At 64.6% G+C, this 23,323-nt stretch overlaps 4 protein-coding genes across 4 annotated transcripts; 2 read left to right on the top strand and 2 right to left on the bottom strand.

Moving 5' to 3' along the window:
* Positions 1–33: 33 nt before the first annotated feature.
* Positions 34–10,497, bottom strand: CHLRE_06g303200v5 (uncharacterized protein). Its single transcript, XM_043063653.1, has 6 exons — positions 10,070–10,497; positions 9,863–9,935; positions 9,115–9,468; positions 3,515–8,988; positions 1,745–3,375; positions 34–1,620 (listed from the first exon to the last, which is right to left on the bottom strand). Exons 3-6 carry the CDS (start codon positions 9,427–9,429, stop codon positions 1,316–1,318), a joined length of 7,725 nt encoding a protein of 2,574 aa, XP_042924359.1. The 5' UTR covers positions 9,430–9,468; positions 9,863–9,935; positions 10,070–10,497; the 3' UTR covers positions 34–1,315.
* A 3,078-nt stretch (positions 10,498–13,575) lies between these two features.
* On the bottom strand, positions 13,576–16,097 carry CHLRE_06g303192v5 (uncharacterized protein). The gene is made up of 2 exons (XM_043063652.1): positions 15,147–16,097; positions 13,576–15,004 (listed from the first exon to the last, which is right to left on the bottom strand). Exons 1-2 carry the CDS (start codon positions 15,391–15,393, stop codon positions 14,433–14,435), a joined length of 819 nt encoding a protein of 272 aa, XP_042924358.1. The 5' UTR covers positions 15,394–16,097; the 3' UTR covers positions 13,576–14,432.
* Positions 16,098–16,217: 120 nt separating this feature from the next.
* CHLRE_06g303183v5 (uncharacterized protein) lies at positions 16,218–17,413 on the top strand. Its single transcript, XM_043063651.1, has 5 exons — positions 16,218–16,343; positions 16,410–16,539; positions 16,629–16,667; positions 16,802–16,899; positions 17,042–17,413. Exons 1-5 carry the CDS (start codon positions 16,308–16,310, stop codon positions 17,174–17,176), a joined length of 438 nt encoding a protein of 145 aa, XP_042924357.1. The 5' UTR covers positions 16,218–16,307; the 3' UTR covers positions 17,177–17,413.
* A 74-nt stretch (positions 17,414–17,487) lies between these two features.
* CHLRE_06g303171v5 (uncharacterized protein) lies at positions 17,488–23,283 on the top strand. The gene is made up of 4 exons (XM_043063650.1): positions 17,488–19,775; positions 19,895–20,965; positions 21,122–22,391; positions 22,578–23,283. Exons 1-4 carry the CDS (start codon positions 17,566–17,568, stop codon positions 22,803–22,805), a joined length of 4,779 nt encoding a protein of 1,592 aa, XP_042924356.1. The 5' UTR covers positions 17,488–17,565; the 3' UTR covers positions 22,806–23,283.
* Positions 23,284–23,323: the final 40 nt, after the last annotated feature.

Genomic DNA, 23,323 nt, shown 5'->3' with positions numbered 1-23,323 from the left:
TGCGGGCTGCAGCTGAAACGGTTGGGGACAGGGCATCCCAATGGGTTACACCCGTGGACATCTCCACTCCAAGCTCCCCAACCGTCAGGCTGGGGCGGCTCGTCTCCTATGCACCTCGTAAATGTAGGCGTGCGTATTGCAGCACGCGCAGAGGGGCCGGCACTTCAGTCGCGCCCCTAGCGCACGAGTACATAGTCAGATCCATGCATCATTACAGCACAGTCAATCGCATACGCGCACCTCTGGTGGACAGGTTTCTTTATGTAGCCTCAAACTGTACACAATGGTGGGCCCCGCATTCACACGGCGGTTAGCTTCCACACACAAGCTGACCCAAACAATGGGGCCTTCAGCGCATTTTCTCAGCGCCAATTGATCAGCACGCATTCGTTCCCGCCTGTTCATGTTGCCCAGCCCCTCGGCAAAGGGCTTGTGCTATGCGGCAGCACCAAGCCGCCCTGCAGCGCACGACACGCGTGCTTTGCAGGGTGGTGCGTAGAAACCCCATGCACCGCCCCCACGTCGCTAGTTCAGCGTCCCTGCTTCACAACATGGACATGAGCTCACTGCAACGGCGACAGGAGGCGTAAAATTTTGGGTAACCACACAGGCACCAGGCCAGGCCTGATGACGTGTCCACCCAAACACCATAGGACATATGGCCACGTCACGAGTATTAGGGCAAGGCGCATTCACACCGCACACACAACCGCGCCCCTGTGCAGGGCCGGCTCGACTTGACTCGGTGCATGCGGGCGCAGATGAAAGTGACGATGCCAGTGGCTCAACCCAACAATTCATACCGCCAGCCACTTGGATGTTATCCGTCATGCCCAGGTTGTTTGCCCTGTGCCCGTGCAGACTCTTGCAGTTCCTTCTTTACCAGTGGGTGGGGCACAAGTCATGTTTCAGCGCCTCCAGCACCCGTCCACCTGTCCGGTACTGTCTACGGAGTGCACTGCATGCGCCAAGCAAGAATGCCGAGTCCGCATAGCAATGCACGCAGATATAATGTCAGGCCTGCCTGGGAAGTCACTCTCACACAGACCGCTCAATTTCGAGTACCATCGTTGCTTGAACAAGCGTCACACACATCTTGTCAACGAAATCTGCCCATTCGTCAAGACCACACGACCAAGAACGAACACAAGACACTGTCAGGGGAGAAGCAAATGTTGCAAGCAGAAGTGAACACAATTTACACACGTCGAGTTATCTCCACACATTTGTACCACGTGAACGTACACACGCTGCAAGACAATGAAACGCTGCGTGTAGCCAGCGAGTCACCCCGTACTCCTTGCTGCTTAGCCTACTATACCGGCACAACGCGGTTCCGCTCAATGGCGGGCACCGCCGCGCGCGGCGAGTAGCGGGTTGGCGTGTCGGGGCGTTGCAGCCCCTCAGCCACCGCCGCAGCCTTCGTCGAGTACTTGTAGTCGTTGCCGCCCATGGCAAGAGACGAGGGCGACGGTGCAACCTTCGGTAGGCCACCGCTGATGGCGCCCTCCTGGTTGACGAACTGCAGGTTGGCGGCACGGCGCTTGCGCCAAGACACGCCCAGGTAGGTGACCACGCCAATGACCACAACACCGAGGACACCGAGCACGCACCAGAGAGCTGCACAGAGCACAAGAAAGGCAGAGGCAAGGGTGAGGCGCGGCATTCGAGTTGGCAGGGAAGGCAAACAGCAGGCACAGACATGGCGAAGCGCAGGCGCAAGGCAGGGCTTCCAAGGACTCACCAATGAGGCCGGGCGGGTAGGGCTTCTTGGGGTTCTCCTCGCCGCAGTTGTAGGTGCGGATCATGTCGGCGGTGAAGTTGCCGGCGTTGGCGAAGGCCTGAGTGATGTACTCGCAGGTGGCCTTGCTGTTGGTGGTGGTGAAGGCGACCACGGTGCCAACACGGCTCTCAGCACCGGTGGGCACGTAGCACGCGTCAGTGCCGACAGCGTCGTAGACGGCATCAGCGGCGGTGGTGGCGGCGGCCAGGGCCTTGGTCACATTGCCGTCCATGGGCACGCCCAGCGGCATCGACACGGTGATCGAGATGCGGGGGTAGCACACGGCGGGCGTGGTGACGGTGGTCTGCTGCAGGCTGCGGCCACGGCGGCGGCGATGCGCTGCGGTCACAGTGGTGACGGCGTCGGGCTTCTTGTAGTCGTACTGGCAAGAGGCGGCAATGGAGTCGGGGCTCACGCCGTACTTGGCTGCGATCTTGTTGATCACGGCCTGCACGTCGGCGGACGTGCACGACTGCACAAGGCCGTAGTCGGGGAAGGAAATGTCCTGGGACATGATGTAGCCCGACATGCTCATGTCGATGTCGTTGCTGAAGTCGCGCGCGAAGGTGGACTTGACCTGGGTGAAGTTGAAGGCGCCGGAGGCGGCGTCGCTGCCGTTGGAGGCGGCGGTGGTCACGTTTAGCAGGTCGTCAATGAGCACCGTGGAGCGCAGGACCTGGGCGTTGCGGTTGATGGTGTACGAGTAGTTGGTGATGGCCAGCGGGGGAGGAGGAGGCGGGATGAGGCGCGACGGGTCGGTGTTCAGGTTGGCCGACGCCGAGTTGATGTCGTAGATGGGGTTGAAGGGCACCTTCATGCGCAGGCCCATCTTGGCAATGCCGCCGGCGGGGACGGTGATGGACTGCACCTGGCCGTCGCGAGACGAGAACTGGGCAGTTTCCGTAGGCCTGGCGCGGTCCACGTACTGGAACTGCACAAACATGTCCACCACCTTAGGCTTGAAGAACGACAGCTCGTGCTTGCCCGAGGGCACAGCAGCGATGTTGTACTTGTCCGTGAGCAGCATCTCAATGTCGTAGTCCTTGCGGTAGAACGGGGAGTTGGGCTTGGCGGCAGTGGGGGTGAAGAACGGCGGGTTCTCCAGGCACGACGCGCGCCAGCAGTGCGAGATCATGAGCTCGCCCTTGGCACCGTCCCAGTAGGGCGACGGGATGCAGCCCTCCACAAAGGTGGTGGAGTTGTCCGACGGGTACAGCTTGATCTTGGTGAGGGTGCCGTCGCAGTCGCCCTCCGAGTTGAGCGGCGTGGGGCAGGGGCACAGGACCTCGGGCGGCGGCGGGTTGGGGCTGCCGAACATCTGCACGGAGACGGACTGGTCGTCCAGGCCGCGGGGCACCTTGATCTGCATGTTCACGTCGTGGATGCCGCCGTACTTGGTGGTCTTGGTGAAGTCACCGCGAATGTCGCCAATGCTGCTGACCGGGGCAACGCCATCGGGCAGGGTGTAGTTCCCGTTGGTGGTGAAGACAACGGCCTTGGCGCCCTTGCCCTTGATCTCGTCCTTGGGGTTCAGGGTAAACGTCACCTCCACCTTCTTGCCGTCGGGCATGATCAGCTGGGGCTGGTTGACCCTGCGCACGGACACGCAAGAGCGTGCGTCAGTCGTGACCACCATGTCGGGACACATGAGCACGGCAGGGAACGCAAAGGCTTCCACATCATACCCGCACCATACATGCCGCCCCAACCCCCGCCCAGTGCCCCACTCACAGAGAGCGGTAGGTGCCGCCGGCCATCAGGTCAATGTTGTACTTGGTGACGTTGCGCAGCTCAATCACAAAGTAGTTGGACGAGAACTGCGGCGGCAGCTGGCCGAACGACCAGCAGTACGAGCAAGCCAGCTCGCCGCTGAACAGGTCGAAGTTGCAGGGGTCCACGCACTGCTTGTAGGTGGGGAAGCTGGGATCCTTCACGAAGTTGGCGTCCGTGATGTCCAGGTACACGGGCACCAGGGGGAACGTGCAGTCGGCATTGCCGTTGGTGCCGTCGGGGATGGCGTGCTTGGGGCACTGGTTGTACACGGTCTCCACCAGCGAGATGGCCATGATGTTCAGCATGTAGGTGGCGCCGGTGTCATCGCAGCCGCCGGGGGCAACAATCTTGGCGTCGAAGTTCAGCAGACCGCCAGAAGCCTGGGTGGTCTCCACGGTCTCGGCCTCGTTGAAGTCCAGGGGCATGAAGTTGGCGGCAACGGTGTGGCCGGTGGCGGCGGCATTGGTGGCGCAGCTGGGGCGCAGGATGGTAAGCGCAATGCCGTAGCTGGAGCTCGCCTGGTACTTGGCGGGCAGGGCCACCGCAGGCGCCTTGAAGAACAGGGCCTCATTGTCCAGCGTCTTGCCCTGGGTGATGCAGGCGCGACGCCAGCAGAAGGAGAACACCACGGCGCCGGTGTCGGCGTTGGTGACAGTGGGGGCGTCGACGCACTGCGTGGCAACCAAGTTGTCCTGGAAGGAGCCGTCGGGCTTCACGGTACGCGTGTACCACTCCAGCGGGGTGCCAGAGCTGCAGGTAGCGCCATTGGCAACCGTGGGCGGGCAGGAGCAGAAGGGGCCAGTGGGCTCGGGCGCCGGCACGGGCACGGCAATGGTGGTGGTGGTCTGACCAGTAGTTGTGTTGGTGACGGACGTGGTGCCAGTGCTGGGGTCCTGGACCTTGACAATACCGTCAGTAGTGACCGTGGTGGTCTGGCCAGTCTCGACCTCGGTGGTCACGACGGTGCCGTTGCTGGTCTGCACGGTGGTGTCGCCGTTGGAGGTGATGATGGCAACCAGCGGTGTGTCGGTGTTGCTGTCACGGACGGTGATGACGGTGACCGGGGCTTCCACAGGCGGGGTGGGAGTGGGGCTGGGGCTGGGGCTGGGGCTCGGGCTGGGGCTCGGGCTGGGGCTCGGGCTGGGGCTGGGGGTGGGGGTGACCACATCAGGAACGATGGGGATCTCGGGCACAGTGCGGATGGTCTCGCCGGTGGCGGGGTTGTTCACGATGACCTCGGGAGGCACCGTGGGGTCGTTGGACGGGATCACGGTTGTAACCTTGCCGGTGGTGTCCTGGGTGGTGACGGTGTTGTCGGGGTCCTTCTGGGTGGAGCTGCCGTCAGGCTTGACAACGGTGACCGGGGGCGTGACCTCAGGAGTGGTCGTAGGCGGCGTGACCGTGGTGACACCAGTCTTGTCCGTGGTGATGTTGACACCCTCCTGCGTCTGGATCTGGGTTGAGCCATCGGGCTTGGTGGTGACCGTGGTCTGGTCCGGAAGCGTGGTGACCTTGGAGTTGTCAGTGGTGGTGGTAGTGGTGGTGGGCGGCTGGGTGATCTGAGGGGTGCCACCAGGAGTGGTGGTGATCACGGTGCCGTTGGGGTAGGTGGTGATGGTGGAGCCGTTGGGCAGCACATCCTTGCTGGTGCCGTTGGGGTAGGTGATGCTCTCGCTGCCGTTCGGGGCAATGATCTCGACAGTGCCGTTGATGTAAATCACGGTCACGTTGCCGACACCCGGCGGGTCAATGACGGTAGTGCCATCGGGGTACCAGATGGTAGTGGTGCCGGTGGAGGTGGTGGTGTTGGTGGTGCCGTCGGCATCAACGGTGGTGATCGTGCCATCCTTGGTGGTGGTCACGGTGGTGGCGTTGGGGTAGCTGACGGTCGTGGTGCCGGTGCTCTTGTCGTCAACAATCTTGGTGCCGTTAATGAACTCGGTGACGGTGGTGCCGCCGGGGACGGTGGTGGTGGTGGTGCCATCAGGGGTGGTGACAATGACCACACCGTCCGTGCGGTTGGTGTTGGTGGTGCCGTCCTTGGTGGTCACGGTCACGTCGCCGCCAGGTGTCGTGGTGGTGGTAGTGCCGGTGGTGCCGTCCACAACAGTCTTGGTGCCATCGGAGGTGGTGGTGGTGACGGGGTTGCCGCTGGGAGGAATCTCCTTGACGGTGCCAGCGTTAGGGTCGGTGATGGTAGTCGTGCCGTTGGTCGTGGTGACGGTGGTCACGCCATTGGGCTCAGTGACGGTAACTTTGCCGTCAGGGGTCTTGATGGTGACAGTGCCATCGGGCTCAACGATGGTGACCTGGCCGTCCGGCTTCTCAACGGTCTTGGTGCCATCAGGCTCAGTGACGGTCTTGGTGCCGTCAACCGTGATCACAGTCTTGGTGCCATCAGGCTCAGTGACCGTGACGGTCTTGTCGGTGGTCGTCACAATCGTGGTGCCGCCGGGCTGGGTAACGGTGGAGGAGCCATCGGGGTACTTGACGGTGACAGTGGTGTCGGGAGTTGTGGTGCTGGTGGTCCCGTTGGGGTAGGTGTAGGTGGTGGTGTTGTCAGTCTTGACCGTCACGACGGTGCCGTTGGAATAGGTGGTGGTGGAGGTGCCGTCAGACGTGGTGACCTTGGTCGAGCCGTCAGGGTTGGTGACGGTGGTGGTGCCGGAGCTGGTGGTGGTGCTGGTCGAGCCGTCGGTGTTCTTGGTCACGGTGGTGCCGTTGGGGTAGGAAATGATCTCCTTGCCGTCAGGGTTGGTCGTGTCAATGGTGCCGTTGGGATAAGTGACCACGGTGGTGGTGCCGCCAGAGGTGGTGGTCGAAGTGGAGTTGGTGCCGTCGGGCTGCTTGGTGGAGGAGCTGGTGGTGCTGCCGGTGGAGTCCTTGATAGTGGTCGAGGTGGAGCCGTTGGGCTGCTCGACGGTGGTGTTGGTGCCGCCGCTGGGAGTGGGCGTGACGGTGGTGACGGTGCCGCCGGGGCTCTCAGTCACGGTCTTGCCGTCAGGTGTGGTGGTGATGGTGGTTCCGCCAGGCTTCTCGTCAACGATGGTGCCGTTGGGGTACTTGGTGATCACCTCGCCATTGGGCTTGGTAGTGGTCTCGGTGCCGTTGGGGGTGGTCACAATCTCAGTGCCGTCAACCTTCGTGGTGCTGGTCGTGCCGTCCGTGGTGGTGGTCTTGGTGGTGCCGTCATTCCACTCAATGACCACGGTGCCGTTGGGGTAGGTGGTGGTGGTGGAGCCGTCGGTGTTGGTGACCACGGTGGCCGTGGGCACAGGGACCTCGGGCACGGTGGGAGGCACAGACATGCCGCCGTTGGTGTCCACGTTCTTCAGCTCCTCAACGGGCACACCCACGGCAGAGCCGCCCTCGACCTTGCCGGGACCGCCGACGATGGCGCAGTTCTCAACACAGTCGGGCACCACCTCGGTGAAGCTACCCGTGCCCTCAACGGCGGCAGAGGTAGGACCAGTAGATGGCTGGGTGTCCGAAGGAATGAGGGGAGGGCTATCGATGTTGGGAAGGATCTCGTCCTCGCCGGTTGACTTGATGATCTGGACCTGGCCCTCGCTGCGAGTGTCCTTGCTGTCAGTGCCGGGGCTCGGGGGGGGAGGGGAGGGCGACGGAGGCTCGGGCGACGGGGGCTCGGGCGAGGGAGGAGGGGGCGAGGGAGGAGGAGGCGAGGGGGAGGGAGGAGGGCTGGGAGGCGGCGAGGGGCTGGGGGTAGGCGGAGGCGAGGGAGGGGGAGGCGAGGGAGGGGGGGGAGAGGGCGACGGGGGCGGGGGGCTGGGAGGAGGAGGCGAGGGCGGCGAGGGCGACGGGGGAGGAGAGGGGAACGGAGGAGGAGAGGGCGACACCGAGGGAGGAGGAGTCGGGCTGGGAGGCTTGGGCGACGGCGGAGGGGGGCTGGGGGGCGACGGGCTCGGGGGAGGAGGCGAGGGCGGCAGGATGGGGCCACCGTTGTTCTGCTCGTTAGGAGTAGTAACGCCGGTGTAGGTGTTGATGTTGCCGTTGGGGTCCACACCCACAGCGGTGTTGTTGCCGGGGTCCGAATACATGCAGAAGGCGTACTCGCCAGTCGCAGCGTTCACCCAGCACTTGCCCTGGCCGTTCTGGTCAGTGGTCTGTACCAGCTTGTCGCAGTTTCCACCGTTGGCAGCGCAGGTGACCGAGCCCGGGGTGGGAGGAGCGGGCGAGGGAGGCGGCGAGGGTGGCGGCGAGGGAGCAGGCGAGGGAGGCGAGGGACGAGGCGAGGGGGGAGGAGGCGACGGGGTAGGCGAGGGAGGGCGGGGCGAGGGAGGAGGCGAGGGAGGGGGCGAGGGCGTGGGCGACGGCGGAGGCGAGGGCGACGGCACCGGCACCGGGGGAGGCGGCGAGGGAGTGGGCGACGGAGGAGGAGAGGGAGGAGGCGACGGGGGAGGCGAGGGAGTCGGCGAGGGGGGACGAGGAGAGGGCGCCGGGGACGGAGGAGGAGAGGGCGTTGGGGACGGGGGGAGCGGGGAGGGCGCGGGCGAGGGCGGAGGAGAGGGCGCAGGCGAGGGCGGAGAGGGCGACGGCGACGGCGACGGGGTCGGCGGCGTCGCAGTCACGGTGGTGATGGTGACCGGCGGGTCAACCACCGAGGTGGTCGGGGTTGTCGTGGTGGGCGGCGTCACGATGGAGGTCTTGGCCTTCACCGCGCACTGCTTGCCGTCCGACGACACCATGAAGATCTGGGACATGAACAGCCCGATGTTCATGTTGATGGTGGCGCAAGTATCCGTGTTCTTGGAACCGAACGACACCTGGTGCATGAACGTGTAGCAGCTGTACCAGCCATCACCGCCGTTGTCCTCCACGTTGTTGGAGCCGTCGCCGTTGTTCTGGTAGCGGTACGTGGGGATGCTGAAGGCAGTGACAGCGCCGTCCACCTTGTACGACAGAGCGATGTAGCTGCGAGCGTCCGGCTTGCCGTTCTGGTACTGCCCGTTGCCGTTGCCGTACAGGACGGAACCGTCAGTGGTGAGCGAAGGGCAAGTGGTAGTGGAGGCCTTGTTGGCCTGCAGCAGGTTGCGCCGGCGGGTGGTGACGTTTGCGGTGGTCTGCTTGGTGGTCAGGTTGTAGACGCTGTTGTAGGCATCCACAATTGTGGCGCCCGGAGCGTCCTTGCCGTTGTAGGAAAACCATGACAGGTAGGGGCAATCAAGGCGAACGGTCGCCACCAGCCAGCCAGCCTGTGTGCGGTAGGTGACGAGCGTGCCCACGCGGTTCTCCTCTCCGGTGCCGGCATAGGCGAACACAGGGGTGGCGGCAATGCTGCCGGTGCAGATCTCCGACTGGGGCACGATGCCGCCGAAATCTTCCGTGTACTTGGTACCGTTGGGGAAGCGCACGGTGATGGCACCGAAGGGCATACGGCAGGCCTGGACATTCTGGCCGAAACCATCAATGGTCTGCGCGCGGGACAAAAATAGCAGACGTCATGTCACCACACAGCAGCAACCACAAAGCTCGCACTCGCACACACGCGCCTCGACCCAACTTCCGTTCGCACCCGCAGACCCGCGTCTGTGTCTCACCTTGCAGCCGTTGTTGCCTGTCGTCGGGCCCGTAGAGTTTACGCCATTGACGGTGCCGCATGCAGCACAGCCTGACTTGCTCTTGGCAATGCAGTAATTGTAGCTGTTGATTGGGCAACCATTATTGCCCAGCGTGTACAGCGGCTGGATTGTGGCCGCTGTACTCGTGCTGCCCACAGGAACTACTGTTGTTGTTGTTGTTGTTGTCGTTGTGGCTGCATTGTTGCCGTTGCCGTTGCCATTCCCTGCTGCCGCAGCCTGATGGGCTGCTGCGACGAGGAGCAGCACCCACACGCCGGCCATACCGGCTCGCATCCTTCGACGTTGCCCTATAGGCACGCAGATAGTGTCGACCTGCAAGTAGCATCAACACACATGGAAGCGTGTGAGAGAGCGCAGAACAGGCCTGAAGCTGAGCCAAGTGTGAGGTACCACATGTTGCCCCCGCATGTGAGTTCGATCTCGCAGGGCGCACCGACCAGAATGCGTACATCATATCACTGATACTACTCATAGCTTGAGCTGCCAGCGGCATGACCCAGCGTTCACCCTAGCCCTCGCAAACGAATTTCAAGTCAGTCCCCTACGCCCTGCACGAAGAAGCCCCGCAGTACGCTGTATTGCGCAACCTAAGCATATGTATGGGCCTCTGCTGGCACCCAAACAACGCGAGCCAAGTGCTTTTACGCCAGGTTGCAGTGATGTTCCGCCAAGCACGCAAGCGCCTCCCGAGCTGCCTCTGACTCACCAGCAGCAGTCGAGGGGGTCCAGTCTTCACGTATGATAGAGATGGAAGGCCTGGAAGGTGTTGGTAAGGGCTTCTGCGGACAACGAAGGTCGGGGAATGAACAGCTCGAGTCAGCAGCCGGCACAAGTTTTCAGCGTGCGCGCTCGGTCAGAGCTCCCGCTAGAACCTGTGCACAAGCGCACGATCTCTCGGAGGAACCCAGCGCACCTGCGGTCGCGTCGGTGCTGAACAGAATCGACTTGTGTTCGTTGTTCTCGCTCGTCAATGTAGACGTATATTGCGGTGTTGCGAGTTGTTTTCGTATTGTTCTTTGTAAGCGCTTGTTGTATGTGTAAGCAGAGGTATGAGTGAGCCTGAAGCCCGGGACGGGACAAGTGTCAGTGTCGCTCCGCCCCATGCAGCCCATCGCTCCAGGGCCAGCAGGTCACGCGAAGTGCGCATGAAGTTGTCCAGGCGCTGCTTTCTTGAGGTAGGGCTATGTTTTCATAGCATATTGCAGCAGCCAGGGCGCAGAAAGGCGACGCGGCGGGCGCGGCGCTCCGGATGAGTGACTGACGCGACAGGTTGATTTTGTGGTGCAGTGCGCTGAGTATTGAGGGCGATATGGTAGCGTACAGGCGGCGAGCGGCAGGATCTAGCGCGTAAAGGGGAGTTGAACAGCTCCCGAAAGCAAAGCGCAACGCACCGGCGTGTCGCTCTCAGCCCCGTTCGGTCCGTTACCGTAATATTTGCCTCCCCCCCTTCTCCGCTGCCCTCCCCCCACTCCCCGCGATCGCTCTTGAACACAAAGCGTATCAATGTAAACGGTGCAACCCCTACCAGAAGCTGTGGTCGGCGTGTGGTGCGGGGGGTGCGTGTGCCCAGACCCCAACATTCAATTTGCAACCCAAGGTATGATTGCGCGGTTGGTATAACGCCGGAGTTACTGTACCGCAACATAACTGACTTGCTGGCAGGCTGGTAGCTTGCCCATGTGCATTCCTCACGCTTCGGGCGCCCGGCCAGGCAGTAGCTCCACGCCAACACACACACACACACACACACACACACACACACACACACACACACACACACACACACACACACACACACACACACACACGGTGTTCGACTCGCCCGCCACTCATCCGTACATTCGGGCGCCCTCTTCTGCCTTGCCTCGCCCTGTTTGCGCCCCTGCTTGTCACACTGTCGCCCGGCCATTGCTTTGCTGCACTCCGTTTGCATTTTCTCTGCGGCTGCCTCTCGTGCTCATCCGTGGACGCTGGTCACCTTCCTGCAGGTGCGATGCGGCTCTGCCTCGCGAGTGTGGCGTTGCGGTGTGTCTGTGTGGTGCTATCGCCTGGCCGGGCGCCCGGAGCGTCAGGAATGCGCGTCAGCAAACTTCCAGCCAGCCAGCAACTCGTCGGTACAGTAACTCCGGCGTTAGACCAGCCGCGCACTCTTGCCCTGCCTCTGCCAACTGTTTGCCATTTGTTGGGTATGGGAATTAGCTGCGCCCTAAGGGACCTTACCAACCTGCCTTGCCACTGTCCCATCACACACACACACACACACACACACACACACACACACACACACACACACACACACACACACACACACACACACACACACACACACACACACACACACACACACACACACACACACACACACACACACACACACACACACACACACACACACACACACACACACACACACACACACACACACACACACACACACACACACACACACACACACACACACACACACACACACACACACACACACACATACATAGGCATAGACATAGCCCCAGCCACACGCCACATACAACACACACGCACACGCACGCTGCTGTTAGTGACACTCCACTGCTGCCATCCTATGCACTGTTGTTTTCTTATCGCTCGTAGGTGAGCATTTCATCGAGGATCGGGCGAGAGCTTGGGCTTTTGTTTTCAGCGGCTTAGCGGCCAGGAGTAGCGACGCGGAGCTAAACATCGTAGGAGTGCCTGGGCCTCACGGTACCGTGAGCACATGCATGGGAATATGGGATGCACCCTTGCGAGCAGGGGCAAAAACACGGCGCGGCAAGGCAGAAGAGGGAGCCCGAACTGTACGGCTGAGTTGTGGGCGAGGCGAATGCGAATGTGAGACCAGGAAGCGCTGCGGGTTCGGCCTCCTCCCTGCGCGCCTAGACGTTGTGCTCGCTTGCTTCTCGGTTTGGCATTGTCAAGCATCGTCGATACTTGGCTTGCTCTCTGAACACGCCCCAAACGACAGCATGCTTCCGGGTATCTACTGGGTGGCGGACGGTGGCCCTCCCGTACGCCCATCGGGCCTGGTGCCGCAGCTGCTAGAGGTCGCGGACGCGGAGTTGTTGCGGGCGCTCTGGGAGCGGCCCTGCTAGTGTGCTGACGCGGTTTGGCGGCGTGTTGGTGCGTGTGCGCCTGAGTTTGGTCGTGCACCAGCAGTGCTTCCCGAGCGGTAGCTGGTCTGCTTTGTTTTGGAGGTCGGTTGGCTGCTGCCTGTGTGCCCCGGCTTGCGTGAGGCCCTTTTCCCGCTTTGTTGCGGGTTGGTGCGTGTGTGCCTGCACGTGGTCGTGCGCCTGCGGTGGTTCCCGTGTGGTCGCTGGTCTGCTATGTTGCAGGGTCAGTGCGCGCGGCCGCTTGGATCGGCGTGCGTGCGTGGCGGTCGGGTAGCAGATGCCTATGTTCCCTGGCCTGCATGGGGCCTGGGGCCCAGTTTGCGGTGGTTTGGGTGCGGGTGTGCCGGCGGTCTACTGTGTGTGCGCCTGCGGTGGTTCCCGTGCTTGCGGTGGTGCCCGTGTTTGCGGTGGTTTGGGTTTCTCCTTTCTTTTCCTTTTTGGGCTGAGCCCCCCCAGCGAAGCGTTCCAGGGGGGGGGCGAAGCCCCCCAGGAACACCCCTGTCCGTGCGTTCGTTCGTTCGTGCGTCGGCAAAACATAGCATACTGGCGCAAACCGCGACTGCTACGTATTAGTATTTGTTAATGCCTATTGCATGTAAATAGGCGGCAGGGAAAATTCGGGCGGAGCGAGAAGTGCCTTCGCGCGTCCATGGACATTTGACTTTCGCGAGGTCGCGAGGAAAGCATCCGGTGCCCGCTGATATGCAGTCTCTAAGGCAAACTATGTTGGCGGCAAGCAAAGCGGGGAAGTATATCAAAAGTTTTGAGCGACTTGCTGAGCCATGCCTGCCGACGCGCCAGAATGCCGAGAAGCCCCGAGGTCGCCCCCGCCCCGCGCCTAGCCCTTTGAGCGTGGGGCGCCGGGGAGGTGTTGAGTATTGCAGGAGGCGAAAGAAATGCTTGGGGTGTTTGGGAACGTGACAAGGCACGCATGCGTGGCGCGGGAAATCCCGCACGACCCCAACCCGAGTGTATGCGCCTGCGCGTCGTAGCGGCATGGAGGCTCTGACGGGGCGTTACACGCCTATTACCTCCCAAGCGTACGGGGGCTCAGCCCATTTTCCAGCTGTACAAAGCTGACACCCCTTGTCCTCCTACTGCGTCTGTTTTTTGCTCTGTTATTTGTGAGTTCGGTAGTTGCTTCGCCTGTTTTGGGGTACCCGGTCTGCCCTTGCTTTGCACCGGAGGGGTGCCCTTGGCTTTCGGCGGCTGTTGCGGCGGTCATTACGATGGCCTGCTTGCTCGCGTTGCAGGTTTCGTGCCGCCGGTGGGGCGCTGTGCCTTTCCCCTTCCTTCTTGTAACTACTCTCTCAGAAACATATTAGTGCCACGTTCCACCGGAATGCAACCGTGACACCATCCCCTCAACCCGGTTGAATGGGCCGGTTAACCCTGCTCTGCCGGTGAAATGCGATACCGGCATACTGGCGTGCCATACAGGGGTAAGGGTGCGCCGGTCCAGGGACCCGGGCACGCCAACCAACCCGAGTCAAAAGAAAGAGACCTGCACTCGAAGCAGATAAGCATAGATGGAGCAGCCTTGCGCTGGATCGAGAATTCGAGATCATACTGCAAGACAAACCAGGACAAACGGCTCGGGGGGGAGGACCAATACACTGCAAGCCGGGCCCCGGGTCCCAAGCAGGCCAGGGAACACAGGCAGCAGCTACCCGACCGTCACGCCCGCACGCTGAACGAAGCGGCCGCGCGAACTGACCCAGCAACGAAGCAGTCCAAAGCGACTGCACGGGAACCACAGCAGGCGCACGACCACGCGCAGTCACACAGCCCCCACCCGCAACAAACCGGGGCACGGGCCTCACGCAAGCCGGGGCACACAGGCAGCAGCCAACCGACCTCCACAACAAAGCAGACCAGCTATCGCACAGGAACAACCGCCGGCGCACAAACAAACGCAGGCGCACACGCACAACACGCCACCAAACCGGGTCAGCACACTAGCAGGGCCGCTCCCAGAGCGCCCGCAACAACTCCGCGTCCGCGACCTCTAGCAGCTGCGGCACCAGGCCGCGCGGGCACACGGGAGGGCCACCGTCTGCCACCCATTCCCGCTCCCAGGCGCGGACGTCCCCACGGAGGGACCTCAGGATCAGAGTGCACCCAGTGCCACGACAGCACACCGCGAACTGATCACTCGCATCCCACAGCACCTGCTGCAGGACCGCCTCGAAGGTAACGCTCGCTGTTGCAAGACCGCCTCAAAGGTAGTGCCGGGGCTGGGGGCCTCATCGTGGTCAGCCAGCAAGGCCACGACGTCCGCCGCGGACAGGATGGTCCCGTAGTCGCATAGCCACCACCCATATCAGGGTCCGGGCCCACGGCCGCCGCCCCAGCACCACCGCCGGGCTCGCCGCCACCACCGCCAGACGGGCCTCCTGCAGCCAGGGAGCTGCCCACGCGCGCAGCAGCGCCGCCGTCCGCTCCAGCCACCGAAGGCGCCAGCCGCCGCCCAGCCGGCGGCAACAGGAAGCCAGCCCGCAGGCCAGAGCCCACGACCCCGATGGCGCGGGTGTCCGCGCGCGTGGCGGCAGGGGCCTTATCGAGGCCGTCGGCCTCCTGAGGGCTGCGCCGCCCCAACGCCGACCGAGGATCCACCAACATGGCGGCAGGCCCGCCGGCACCGCCAGGAGGCGGTGGAGGTGGTGGTGCCCCCGGGAGCGGCGGTGGCGGCGGCAGCGGCGGCGGCAGTGGAAGCAGCGGCGCTGGCGGAAGCGGCAGCGCCGGCGGAAGGGGCGGCGCTCGCAGAAGCGGCGGCGGCGGTGGGAGCACAGGCGGCACGGCCGCCGCCGGCAGTGGCTCGGGTACCGCCGGCGCCATGGCTGCCTTCCGCCGGCCTCGTCAAGCTGTGCCGGAGCGCTGCTGGCGGCGGAGGCGAAGACGGACGCCCCGCCTGCGGCAGCGGCGCTGGTACCGGCGCTGGTGCCGAGCGGCGGCTGCGCCGCAATGACGGGTCGGGCGACGGGAGCCGCGGGGACGGCGGCGGCCGCTGGGCTGTGGTGCGCCCGCGGCCGCCGCTACCGCCGCGCGGCGCCGGGCCCGCTGCGGGCGCCGGCTCCACCTCCATGGCGTACATCTGACGCGCCCTATGCATGTGCACCCTTCGCATTGCGTTTCGTGGAAGGAGGGGAAGCAGGACTAAGCGGACTGCCGGTTCCATGGTGGCGTTGGTCGGCACGGTGGTCGGCGCTGGTGCATGGATGTGCAGCTTGGTGGAGCTGCTACGTATCTCGCTGCGTGCTGTGTTCCTCTTATCGCGCCTCACCGTACTTACAGACCGGGCGTCCATTGGTCATGCAGCCTGTGCGGAGCGCTGATCTATATAATGATCATGAGTGAGCAGCTTGCCGGATAAATGGGCCGCCGCCGCCTCCCCGTGCATGCTGGGTGCGTCGATCCACCTCCCCTATCCCGTACCACCTCGCTACAGAGCGCCTGGATCGCCTCCCTTATCCCGTATCACCACGCTACAGAACGCCTGGCAAGACATCACCACTTTCAGCACCAGCTGTGCGCCAGGCGCACAGTCCTGTGGCTCTGCGCCAGGAGCCCGGGTCTGCGGGGGCCATCCACCTCCGCGGCGTCGAGCACTTGCACGGCACTAGTACCGTCGACAAGTCAGCCCGGCACGAGGCCCACATCAAATTAGACGTAGCTTGTTTACGGTCCGGACCGAGTTTTCACGCAGTTATTAAGGAGCCTTCTTGCCATAGGAAGCACGAAGAAGGTCAGGGGAACTGGGCTTGTGACTGTGCAGGCCTTGTTATAAAATGCGAGTATAGAGACGTCATTGTAAAGAAGCGCAAAATACGCATGTGTACAGCAACAAGCAGCTTGGGAAGCCCATGCAGCTCGGCTCGGCGGGGACCAGGATTTGCTCTCAGATCACCAAGTAGTTTGTAGTTTCCAGTAGTATCACTACTATACATATCAAAGCGTATGTGTGGCACACGTTGCGCCGCAGCTGTTTGCAAGATTGCGCTTCCCATTTTGTTTCTTTCAGTGCTTATGCACGCCGCAGCCGCGTTCGAGCACTATTCAGAGGTATGCTCGATTACACGCACCCGAAAGGCACCATGTGCAAACCCGCCGACCTGGGCACACCCGCAGGCTACGCCGCCCAACCCCAGTGCTGAACCCCGAGTGGGCACTGTTGGGGACGTACTGGCGCTGCCAGAGCCCCAGGCAGCCCCTGCAGCAGGCAGCAGTAACAGCGGAGCGCAGACCCTGACCGTCGGCGGTGGGTGATGCCTATGGTACCAGTACTCCGTCGGCGGGGCTCGCTTTGCTGTTGGCAACTGAACGTGCAAGCTCGTCCCACAAATGCAGGTGGCAAGGTCAGCCTCGACGAGCTCGGGCCAGCCATAGGTGAGCCAGCTAAACCTAGCGCTTATGTGCCGTTGCCTCCTTCCGCCGCCACCGCTCGGATGCGTGCGCGCCGTGGCTTAGACCACTGACGTGCACGCAACCTTACCTTTAAACGTCGTCTACCATTGCTGCAGTTGCCGAGGACGGGACGCTGCGGCGTATCGCCAACTGGGCGCAGCTGACGGAGCGGGAGCGGCAGGTGGCGCTGCGGCGCATCGGCGCGCGCAACCAGGTAGGTGGGCAGCAGGGTGGCAGTGCAGTCCGCGCGTACCGGGGACAGGCTACCACGCGGTCGAGCACAAGCAGTGGGCCGAACAGTGAAACATGCAGCAATACCTGCTCCCGTGTGCTCGTCACGGGGCTTTGCTGTGCAGGAACGCATAGCGGCCCTCAAGCAGCAGCAGGAGCAGCAGGAGCAACACGGCGCAAGTGGGCAGCCCAGTGAGGAGCAGGCGCATAAGGCGCAACAGGACCAGAAGGCAGCCCACCAGCCCGAGCAGGAGTTGTAAGGGATTGACAAGCGCGGTTCCCACAGGTCACGTCACAGCGGCAACTGTCTGTGCAGCAGGGCGGCGCGGGCCGCATGTCCCGGTACAGCACAGCTGGGGGTAGCGCAGCGGCGGAGCCTGAGGTGGACGCGGCGGAGCAGGCCGGCGGGCAGCGGGTGCTGCGGCTGGGCGCGTCGGACTTTGTCTTCATAGCGCTGCTGGTGGCGGTGCTGGTGTGCGTTCTGCCGTATAAAGTGCTGCGGGTGCTGAGGAAGGTGCAGGCCGGCGTTGGCTCCGAGCCAGAGCGCCGCACGAGGAGAGCAGCGCTCAGAGAACGAGTGGCAGCAGCAACAGCAGCAGCACTCGACAGCGGGGACAAGTTTGAGTGAGATTAGGCGCGGGCTATAATCATGTCGAGGCGGCGAATGGGCGGCGGGGGGGCTGGTGGGCACGCCGTGTCTGCGGGAATGCAGTGGCGGCAGCAGCAAGAGCAGGCGGCGCTGGCGGCGGCGCTACAGCAGCTGCAGCCGTGCGACGCGGTGCCCAAGCTGCTGCAGGCGGGGCTGCAGCGGGTGCTGCTGTGCGTGCGGCACACCCTGAGCGCCGTCAGCACCTGCTCTGCTGGTGCCGCGCCAACGACTGTCCCGGGCGTGGACGTGGGTCAGGACCAGCAGCATGGTATCCCCACTGGCGCTGTGGAGCCGGAGCCAGCCGACCTGGAAGACGGCAGGGAGGCGGCAGCGGCGGCGGTCGCGGCGGCTCAGCTGCGAGCACTGGCGGCCCAGGTGTGCGCCCGGCTGCCGCGCCCCGCGGCGGCCAAGGGCCAGGACGCAGCGCTCCTGGGCGGCCCCAGCGCCACTCCCTGGCTCGGCGACACCTACGTGCCAGCGCTGCTGCACCACTACTTGCTGCTGTCCACCAGCCTGCTGGAGGACTGCGGCGGCGTCTGCCGCGACATCCTGTCGGGCAGCCGCTCCCCGCCGGCGAGCCTGATGGTTGTGGCCAGGGACGGGCTTGCGGCGGCGGCGGCGGGCCAGGCGGCGGCTCCGCTGCCAGTGGGCGTGTACGGGTGCGTGGCGGCGGCGCTGGGCTGGCAGCAGCAACTGCTTGACCTGCTGGCGTGGATGCCAGATGGCGAGGTGGCGGCGGAGGTAGCGGCGCGGGTGATGGCGGCGGCGCCTGCGCTGGCGCCGGGCATGGCGGCGGCGCTGCTGCGGGCAACTAGCTCTGTGGACGAGGACGACAGGGAGGGAGGGATGGTTGCGGCGGGCCTACTGGCGGCACCGCCGTCGGGTGCTCGGCGGCTGGCGGGCAGTCCGCGAATGCTACTGCAGCTGGCGGCCACTGTGCGGGGCGCGGCAGCTCAGGCAGTGGAGGGTGCCGCGGAGTGGCTGCCTTGCCTGGTGGTGTTGACTGCGGCCCTGACAAGGGCGCTGGCGGAGGGACCGACGGCGTCAGCAGCAGCAACAAGAGGCGCCGACACGTGGGCGGCGGAGGCGTGCGCGGCGCTGCAGGAGGCGCTGTGTTCCTGGCAGGAGCAGCTCATTGTGGCGGAGGCGGGGTCGGCGTCGGGTGAGGCATCAAGCCTGCTGCCGCTGCTGCTGCCGCCGCTGCGCGATGGCCTCCTGCCGCTGCTGGACGAACACGCGCGGCAGCACATGGCCGCGCACATGGAGGTGCAGGTGCAGGGCCAGCAGCAGGGGCAGGGCGACGAGGAGCTGGCAGACCAGCAGAAGCCGCTGCTGCTGCCATACGCGTTAGTGATCCAGCTGCGCAGCCGCATTTCGCTGTTTGCCATGGCTGCCGCGGCTGCTGAAGGCAGTAGCGCTACCGCTGAGGCGCCGTCGTGCAGCGTAACCGTCGCGAAAGGTGCTCGGGGGCGCGGGCGGGGGCCGGGGCAAGGGGAGCTTTCTGAGGAGGACGTGTGGTCACGGCTGGCAGTCTGCAGCCGTGGCACGGAGACCGGGGTTGGCGGGTCAGACGGAAGCTGGCGGTCGCGAGGGGGCGGTGCTTGTGCCAGGGAGATGGCTCCCAAGTGGCTGTTCTTAGCCACGGCTTGTGAAGCCACCGCCGCGCCCAAGCAAGGAAGCGCCGCCGCCATTGGCGACAGGGACGCCACAACCGGGGGCCCGTTGCCAGCGGCGCTGCTTTCCGCTGTGCGGTCCGCCGCTCAGCAGCAATCGAGGTCGCAGATAGGAACGGCTGTCAACAGCGTCGACGACCGGTGCGCTGGGCCTGCGGCGGTGGTGGAGCGGGTGGCGGCGGTGGCCGTTGCGCTGCTCACGCCCGGCATGGCCAGTTGGCTGGTGGCTGTGCGGGAGCCGCGGGCGCTGGCGGCGGCCGGGCCCGACCCTTTCAGCCCCTTCCGGCTGGCCCTGGCGCTCTTGGAGCTGCTTCAGGGCGGAGTGGCGGCGGCGGAGTCGCTTGCAGCGGGGGCAGAGGCAGAGGAGGTGGAGGCGGGTGCATGGTCGGAGGGCCGTTGGCAGGCGGCTGACGGCGGCTGGCGACGGTTGGAGCTGCAGGTGCTGCGGCTGGCGGTGGAGTGTGTGGCGGGCGTGGAGGCGGCAGAGCAGCAGGCGGCGCTGCAGGCGGTGGCTGTCGCTGGTTCCACCTTTGCACGGTAAGCAACTTGCTTGCCGACATGCTTCTTTACTCACGAGCGTGCTATGCTAAGCGGCAAGCTACAGTTTAAACCGCTTGCCTGGCGCTAAATCTCAGTTGATCTCCGCCCCTGCGCAGGCTGCAGAGCCGCCTGGCCGCCGACGCCAGCCTGCAGTCCGCCGCCGGCCGCGGCCTGGTAGCGCTGAGCAACCGCACCGCCGCCGTGCGGGGCTCGCTGGAGGCCACGGGCCGCGCGCTGTCGGCGGCGGCGGAGGCGCAGCACCTGGCGGCAGCCGCGCGCGAGATGCTGCCATACGCGGTGCTGGCGCCCGCCACGTGTGTGCGGCGGCTGGTGCTGGACGGGCTGCTGCACCCCGGGCAACAGCCGTGGGTGCTGCAGCTGCTGCGCAGCCTGGCTGCTACAGCCACTGCGCCTGCGGCTGGGGCTGCCGAGGCTAGCGCCGCGGCTGCGGCGGCGTGCAGTGCTGCCGCGCAGGTCGTGGCGGCGGGCGGGGCCTCTGTGTTGATGACTTGCCTGCGCGAGGTGATGCAAGATGCACCGCGGCTGCTGCGCACCGGTGGTGACCGGCGCGCGCTGTTGGCACTCGTGGAGGGTCTGGCGCGCGCCGGCGTGGCGCCGCCGCGGCAGGTGCTGTCGCAGCTGGTCACGCCGCTGCTGCAGGTCGCCGCTGCCGCCGGCGTTGACGGCGACCCGGACAGTGCTGGCGGGCAGCTGCAGCTGCTGGCAGCACTGCAGCTGGCGCAGCATTTGCTGGGCTTGCCGGGTACACCGCTGGCCGCGCCTGCAGCCTCCATCGCCGTTGGCGCGTCCGCGTCTGCTGCCGCAGCGGATGCAGGAGGAGGAGGCATCGGCGGGACCGCTGCCGTGGCCGCCCTGGCGCCTGCTTGGTCGCCTGCTGCTGAGCTTGCAGCGGCGCAGCCGGCGGTGATTCTGCTGGCCGCCGCCGCGGTGCTGCAGAAGCAGTACGTTGCGGTTGATGCCAGCGGCCGTGCAGACACGGCAGTGCTCGAAGCGACGGGCAGTGTACTGGAGCGCACTGTGGAACTGTACGGAGCCCACGTGCGTGCGGTGCTGTACGGAGCTGGTGGCGGCGCCGCCATGCGGCAGCAGGCGCCGCCGGCGCGGCAGCAGCTGTGGGTGCTGCGGGAGCTCCAGGCGCTCGCCAGGGGCGTCGAGGTGATGCCCATGTGAGTATGCGGTGTCTTGTGAGGACTGAGGAGTAGAGGAGCTTGAGCTTGCAGCGTGCGCCGGCTCCCGGCCACCACGTGCTCCTGGGCAACCATGTCGCTTTTATTTCGGACCACGTACCAACCGCGGCCACTGTTTCTGATCCCGTGTAACAGGCGCGTTGTGTCTGTGTTGGTTCCAGTGCTGGAAGCGGCGTCGCCGCACGCGCAAGACGGAGCCGAGGATGATGACACGGATGGCGACGCCAACCCAGATACCGCCGGCGAGCAAGGGAGCGGCCCTGCAGCCTCGGATGCTGCACATGGCAGCCGCGACGCAACGGAGGTGCAACTAGAGGCGGTCGCCGCTGGGCTGAGGGCCCAGGTGCGGGCCCTTGCGGCGCGTGTGGCGGCGCCGGCAGCCTGGCGGCCGCGCGCGCTGCGCTCTGCGAACACGGATGCGGTGCAGGCGTTGCTGCTGCCCGTCCTCGCCTTTGCGGCCGCCAACCCTTTCCACACCAGCGCGCTGCACGCGGCGCTGATTGAGGCGGCGGCAGACGCCGACGCTGCTGACCATGGGGAAGAGCACGTACGTGGCGATGCTGGTAAGGGCATGCCTTCCGCAGTCTCCGGTGACGCGGCTGACGCAGAGGTTTGGACGTCGTGGACCGCGTCAATGGCACTGCCGTCGTCGACTGCTGGCGTTGGCGCAGGTGCGCTGGCACGCCACGTGGCCGCGACGGCTGCGCGGGGCGTGTCGCAGCTGCCAGAGGCCAGCTTGCGTGACGGCTTGGCGGCGGCGCTAGCGGCGCTGCTGCCCACTGCCACGGTGGAGCAGGCGCGGCGACTGCTGCTCGCCTTAGCGCCCCCGCTGCTGCTGCAGCTGCAGACCGGCGGACGGGGCGGCCTGGCGGCGCTCCTGTGCTCTGCCGCGACACCAGGCACACAGCCTGCGGGTGCTGGTGCGCAGGCGCAGGCTGCCGAGGTGCAGGCGGCTGTCCAGGCAGCCGCGGTGGCCCTGGCGCCTGTGGCCGCCGTGCCGCCGTCCACCGCCTCCGTAGGCATGCGGTCTGCGGTGGCGGCATCGCTTATCCTCACCTGCGGCGCCGCAATTGACATGCTGACACGCGCCGCTGCAGGCAGTGCGCCGCGAAGCCAGGCAGCCGAGGCAGGGGGAGTCGCAGCTGCAGCGGACGATGCTGATGGGACTGCTGCCGGCACGTGCGGAGAGGCTGTAGCAGGCGCGGTTGCGGCGGCGTCGGACCGGTGCACCACGCACCTGGCGCTGCTGACGTCGCGGCTGGTGGCAGTGCCGCCGTTATCGCCGGGTCTGGCGCCGATGTTGGCGCTCTTCTTCATCCACCTGAGCCGGGTGGTGACCACGGCTGCCGCGGCATCGGCGGCGGGTGAGCAGCCCAGCGCTGGCCGATGGCTGGACGTGTGGCAGGTGCGTAAGGGTCCAAGAGCATTTCTTGTTTTGTGGGCTCGTGTGAGTACTGGGGGGGCATTTTGGCTTGTAGGGAATTGGAAGCGGTGCGCGTGCTGTTTTCGGGTTTCCGGCCCGCATTCGTGACAGTTGCCTCCATTGAGCTAGCAGCCGGGACAACTGCTGTTGTTTGTTTCTTGCTTGCAGGCGGCGCTACTTTCCGTGCTTCAACAGCTGGTAGCGTCTCTGGCGGCAATTGCGCCCGTCACAACAAATGCAGCTGGCGCTGGCGCAAGCATGGTGCAGGCAGTAGCAACGCCGGTGTTTCTGGCGGGTGCACGGGCGGCCGTCGGGCAATTACCAAGCGCGACCGCCTGTGTGTTGTTGGCAGCGCTGGAGCATATGTGCGAGGCACAGGGGGTCGAGTTTGAGTAGCCCCCCTCATAGTACGATGCGGCGGTTTCGTCGTATCGCTGTGCGTTTGGTCTCAGCTAGAATACACACCAAGGAAATCAAGCACAGTGGCGACATTACGATGCGGTGGTTTCGTTCAGGGTTTCGTTGTGTCGTTCGAGCGATGTCGTGCCTGAGGTGCCTTGAATTTGCGTATAGTTTACGGGACGCTGCTGCAGTATAAGCTGGAATCGGCTGGGTAGGGTTTCCGCACAAGTTGGTGTGCTTCCCTGTGTCGTTCACGGCTCTGGCCGTCGATTGAAGTCGCACCTGACACCCAGCGCTAAGACATTATGGTCCATCAGCACAATTATTTGATGACTTTGATGACCGCATGCGCGCGTCTGCGCCGCGGCGCGGCCTTTCACCGCAAGCAATCGTTGTCGTCACCTGGGCAAGTACCAACAGAATCGCACACATGTGCTCATTATTATAGTAATATTATAACTTATCAACTCTTCCTGACGCTGGAATCATACGTTAGGACCTGGCTGCTTAGG

Source organism: Chlamydomonas reinhardtii, chromosome 6 (assembly GCF_000002595.2).
Source record: "Chlamydomonas reinhardtii strain CC-503 cw92 mt+ chromosome 6, whole genome shotgun sequence".
In the NCBI taxonomy this organism is placed as follows: domain Eukaryota; kingdom Viridiplantae; phylum Chlorophyta; class Chlorophyceae; order Chlamydomonadales; family Chlamydomonadaceae; genus Chlamydomonas; species Chlamydomonas reinhardtii.
The sequence above is the reverse complement of the archived record's forward strand: the minus strand, read 5'-3'. Positions and strand labels throughout refer to the sequence as shown.

Coding starts and splice junctions, on each gene's coding strand:
- CHLRE_06g303200v5 (XM_043063653.1), bottom strand. CDS start 9,429: ATGCGAGCCGGTATGGCCGGCGTGTGGGTGCTGCTCCTCGTCGCAGCA. Junction 8,989..9,114: donor CAGGCAACAACGGCTGCAAG/GTGAGACACAGA, acceptor TCCCGCGCGCAG/ACCATTGATGGTTTCGGCCA. Junction 3,376..3,514: donor GGCGGCACCTACCGCTCTCT/GTGAGTGGGGCA, acceptor GTCCGTGCGCAG/GGTCAACCAGCCCCAGCTGA.
- CHLRE_06g303192v5 (XM_043063652.1), bottom strand. CDS start 15,393: ATGCATAGGGCGCGTCAGATGTACGCCATGGAGGTGGAGCCGGCGCCC. Junction 15,005..15,146: donor GCCAGCAGCGCTCCGGCACA/GCTTGACGAGGC, acceptor CGCTTCCGCCAG/CGCCGCTGCTTCCACTGCCG.
- CHLRE_06g303183v5 (XM_043063651.1), top strand. CDS start 16,308: ATGCACGCCGCAGCCGCGTTCGAGCACTATTCAGAG. Junction 16,344..16,409: donor CGTTCGAGCACTATTCAGAG/GTATGCTCGATT, acceptor GCACACCCGCAG/GCTACGCCGCCCAACCCCAG. Junction 16,668..16,801: donor CGAGCTCGGGCCAGCCATAG/GTGAGCCAGCTA, acceptor CCATTGCTGCAG/TTGCCGAGGACGGGACGCTG.
- CHLRE_06g303171v5 (XM_043063650.1), top strand. CDS start 17,566: ATGTCGAGGCGGCGAATGGGCGGCGGGGGGGCTGGTGGGCACGCCGTG. Junction 19,776..19,894: donor GCTGGTTCCACCTTTGCACG/GTAAGCAACTTG, acceptor GCCCCTGCGCAG/GCTGCAGAGCCGCCTGGCCG. Junction 22,392..22,577: donor GATGGCTGGACGTGTGGCAG/GTGCGTAAGGGT, acceptor TCTTGCTTGCAG/GCGGCGCTACTTTCCGTGCT.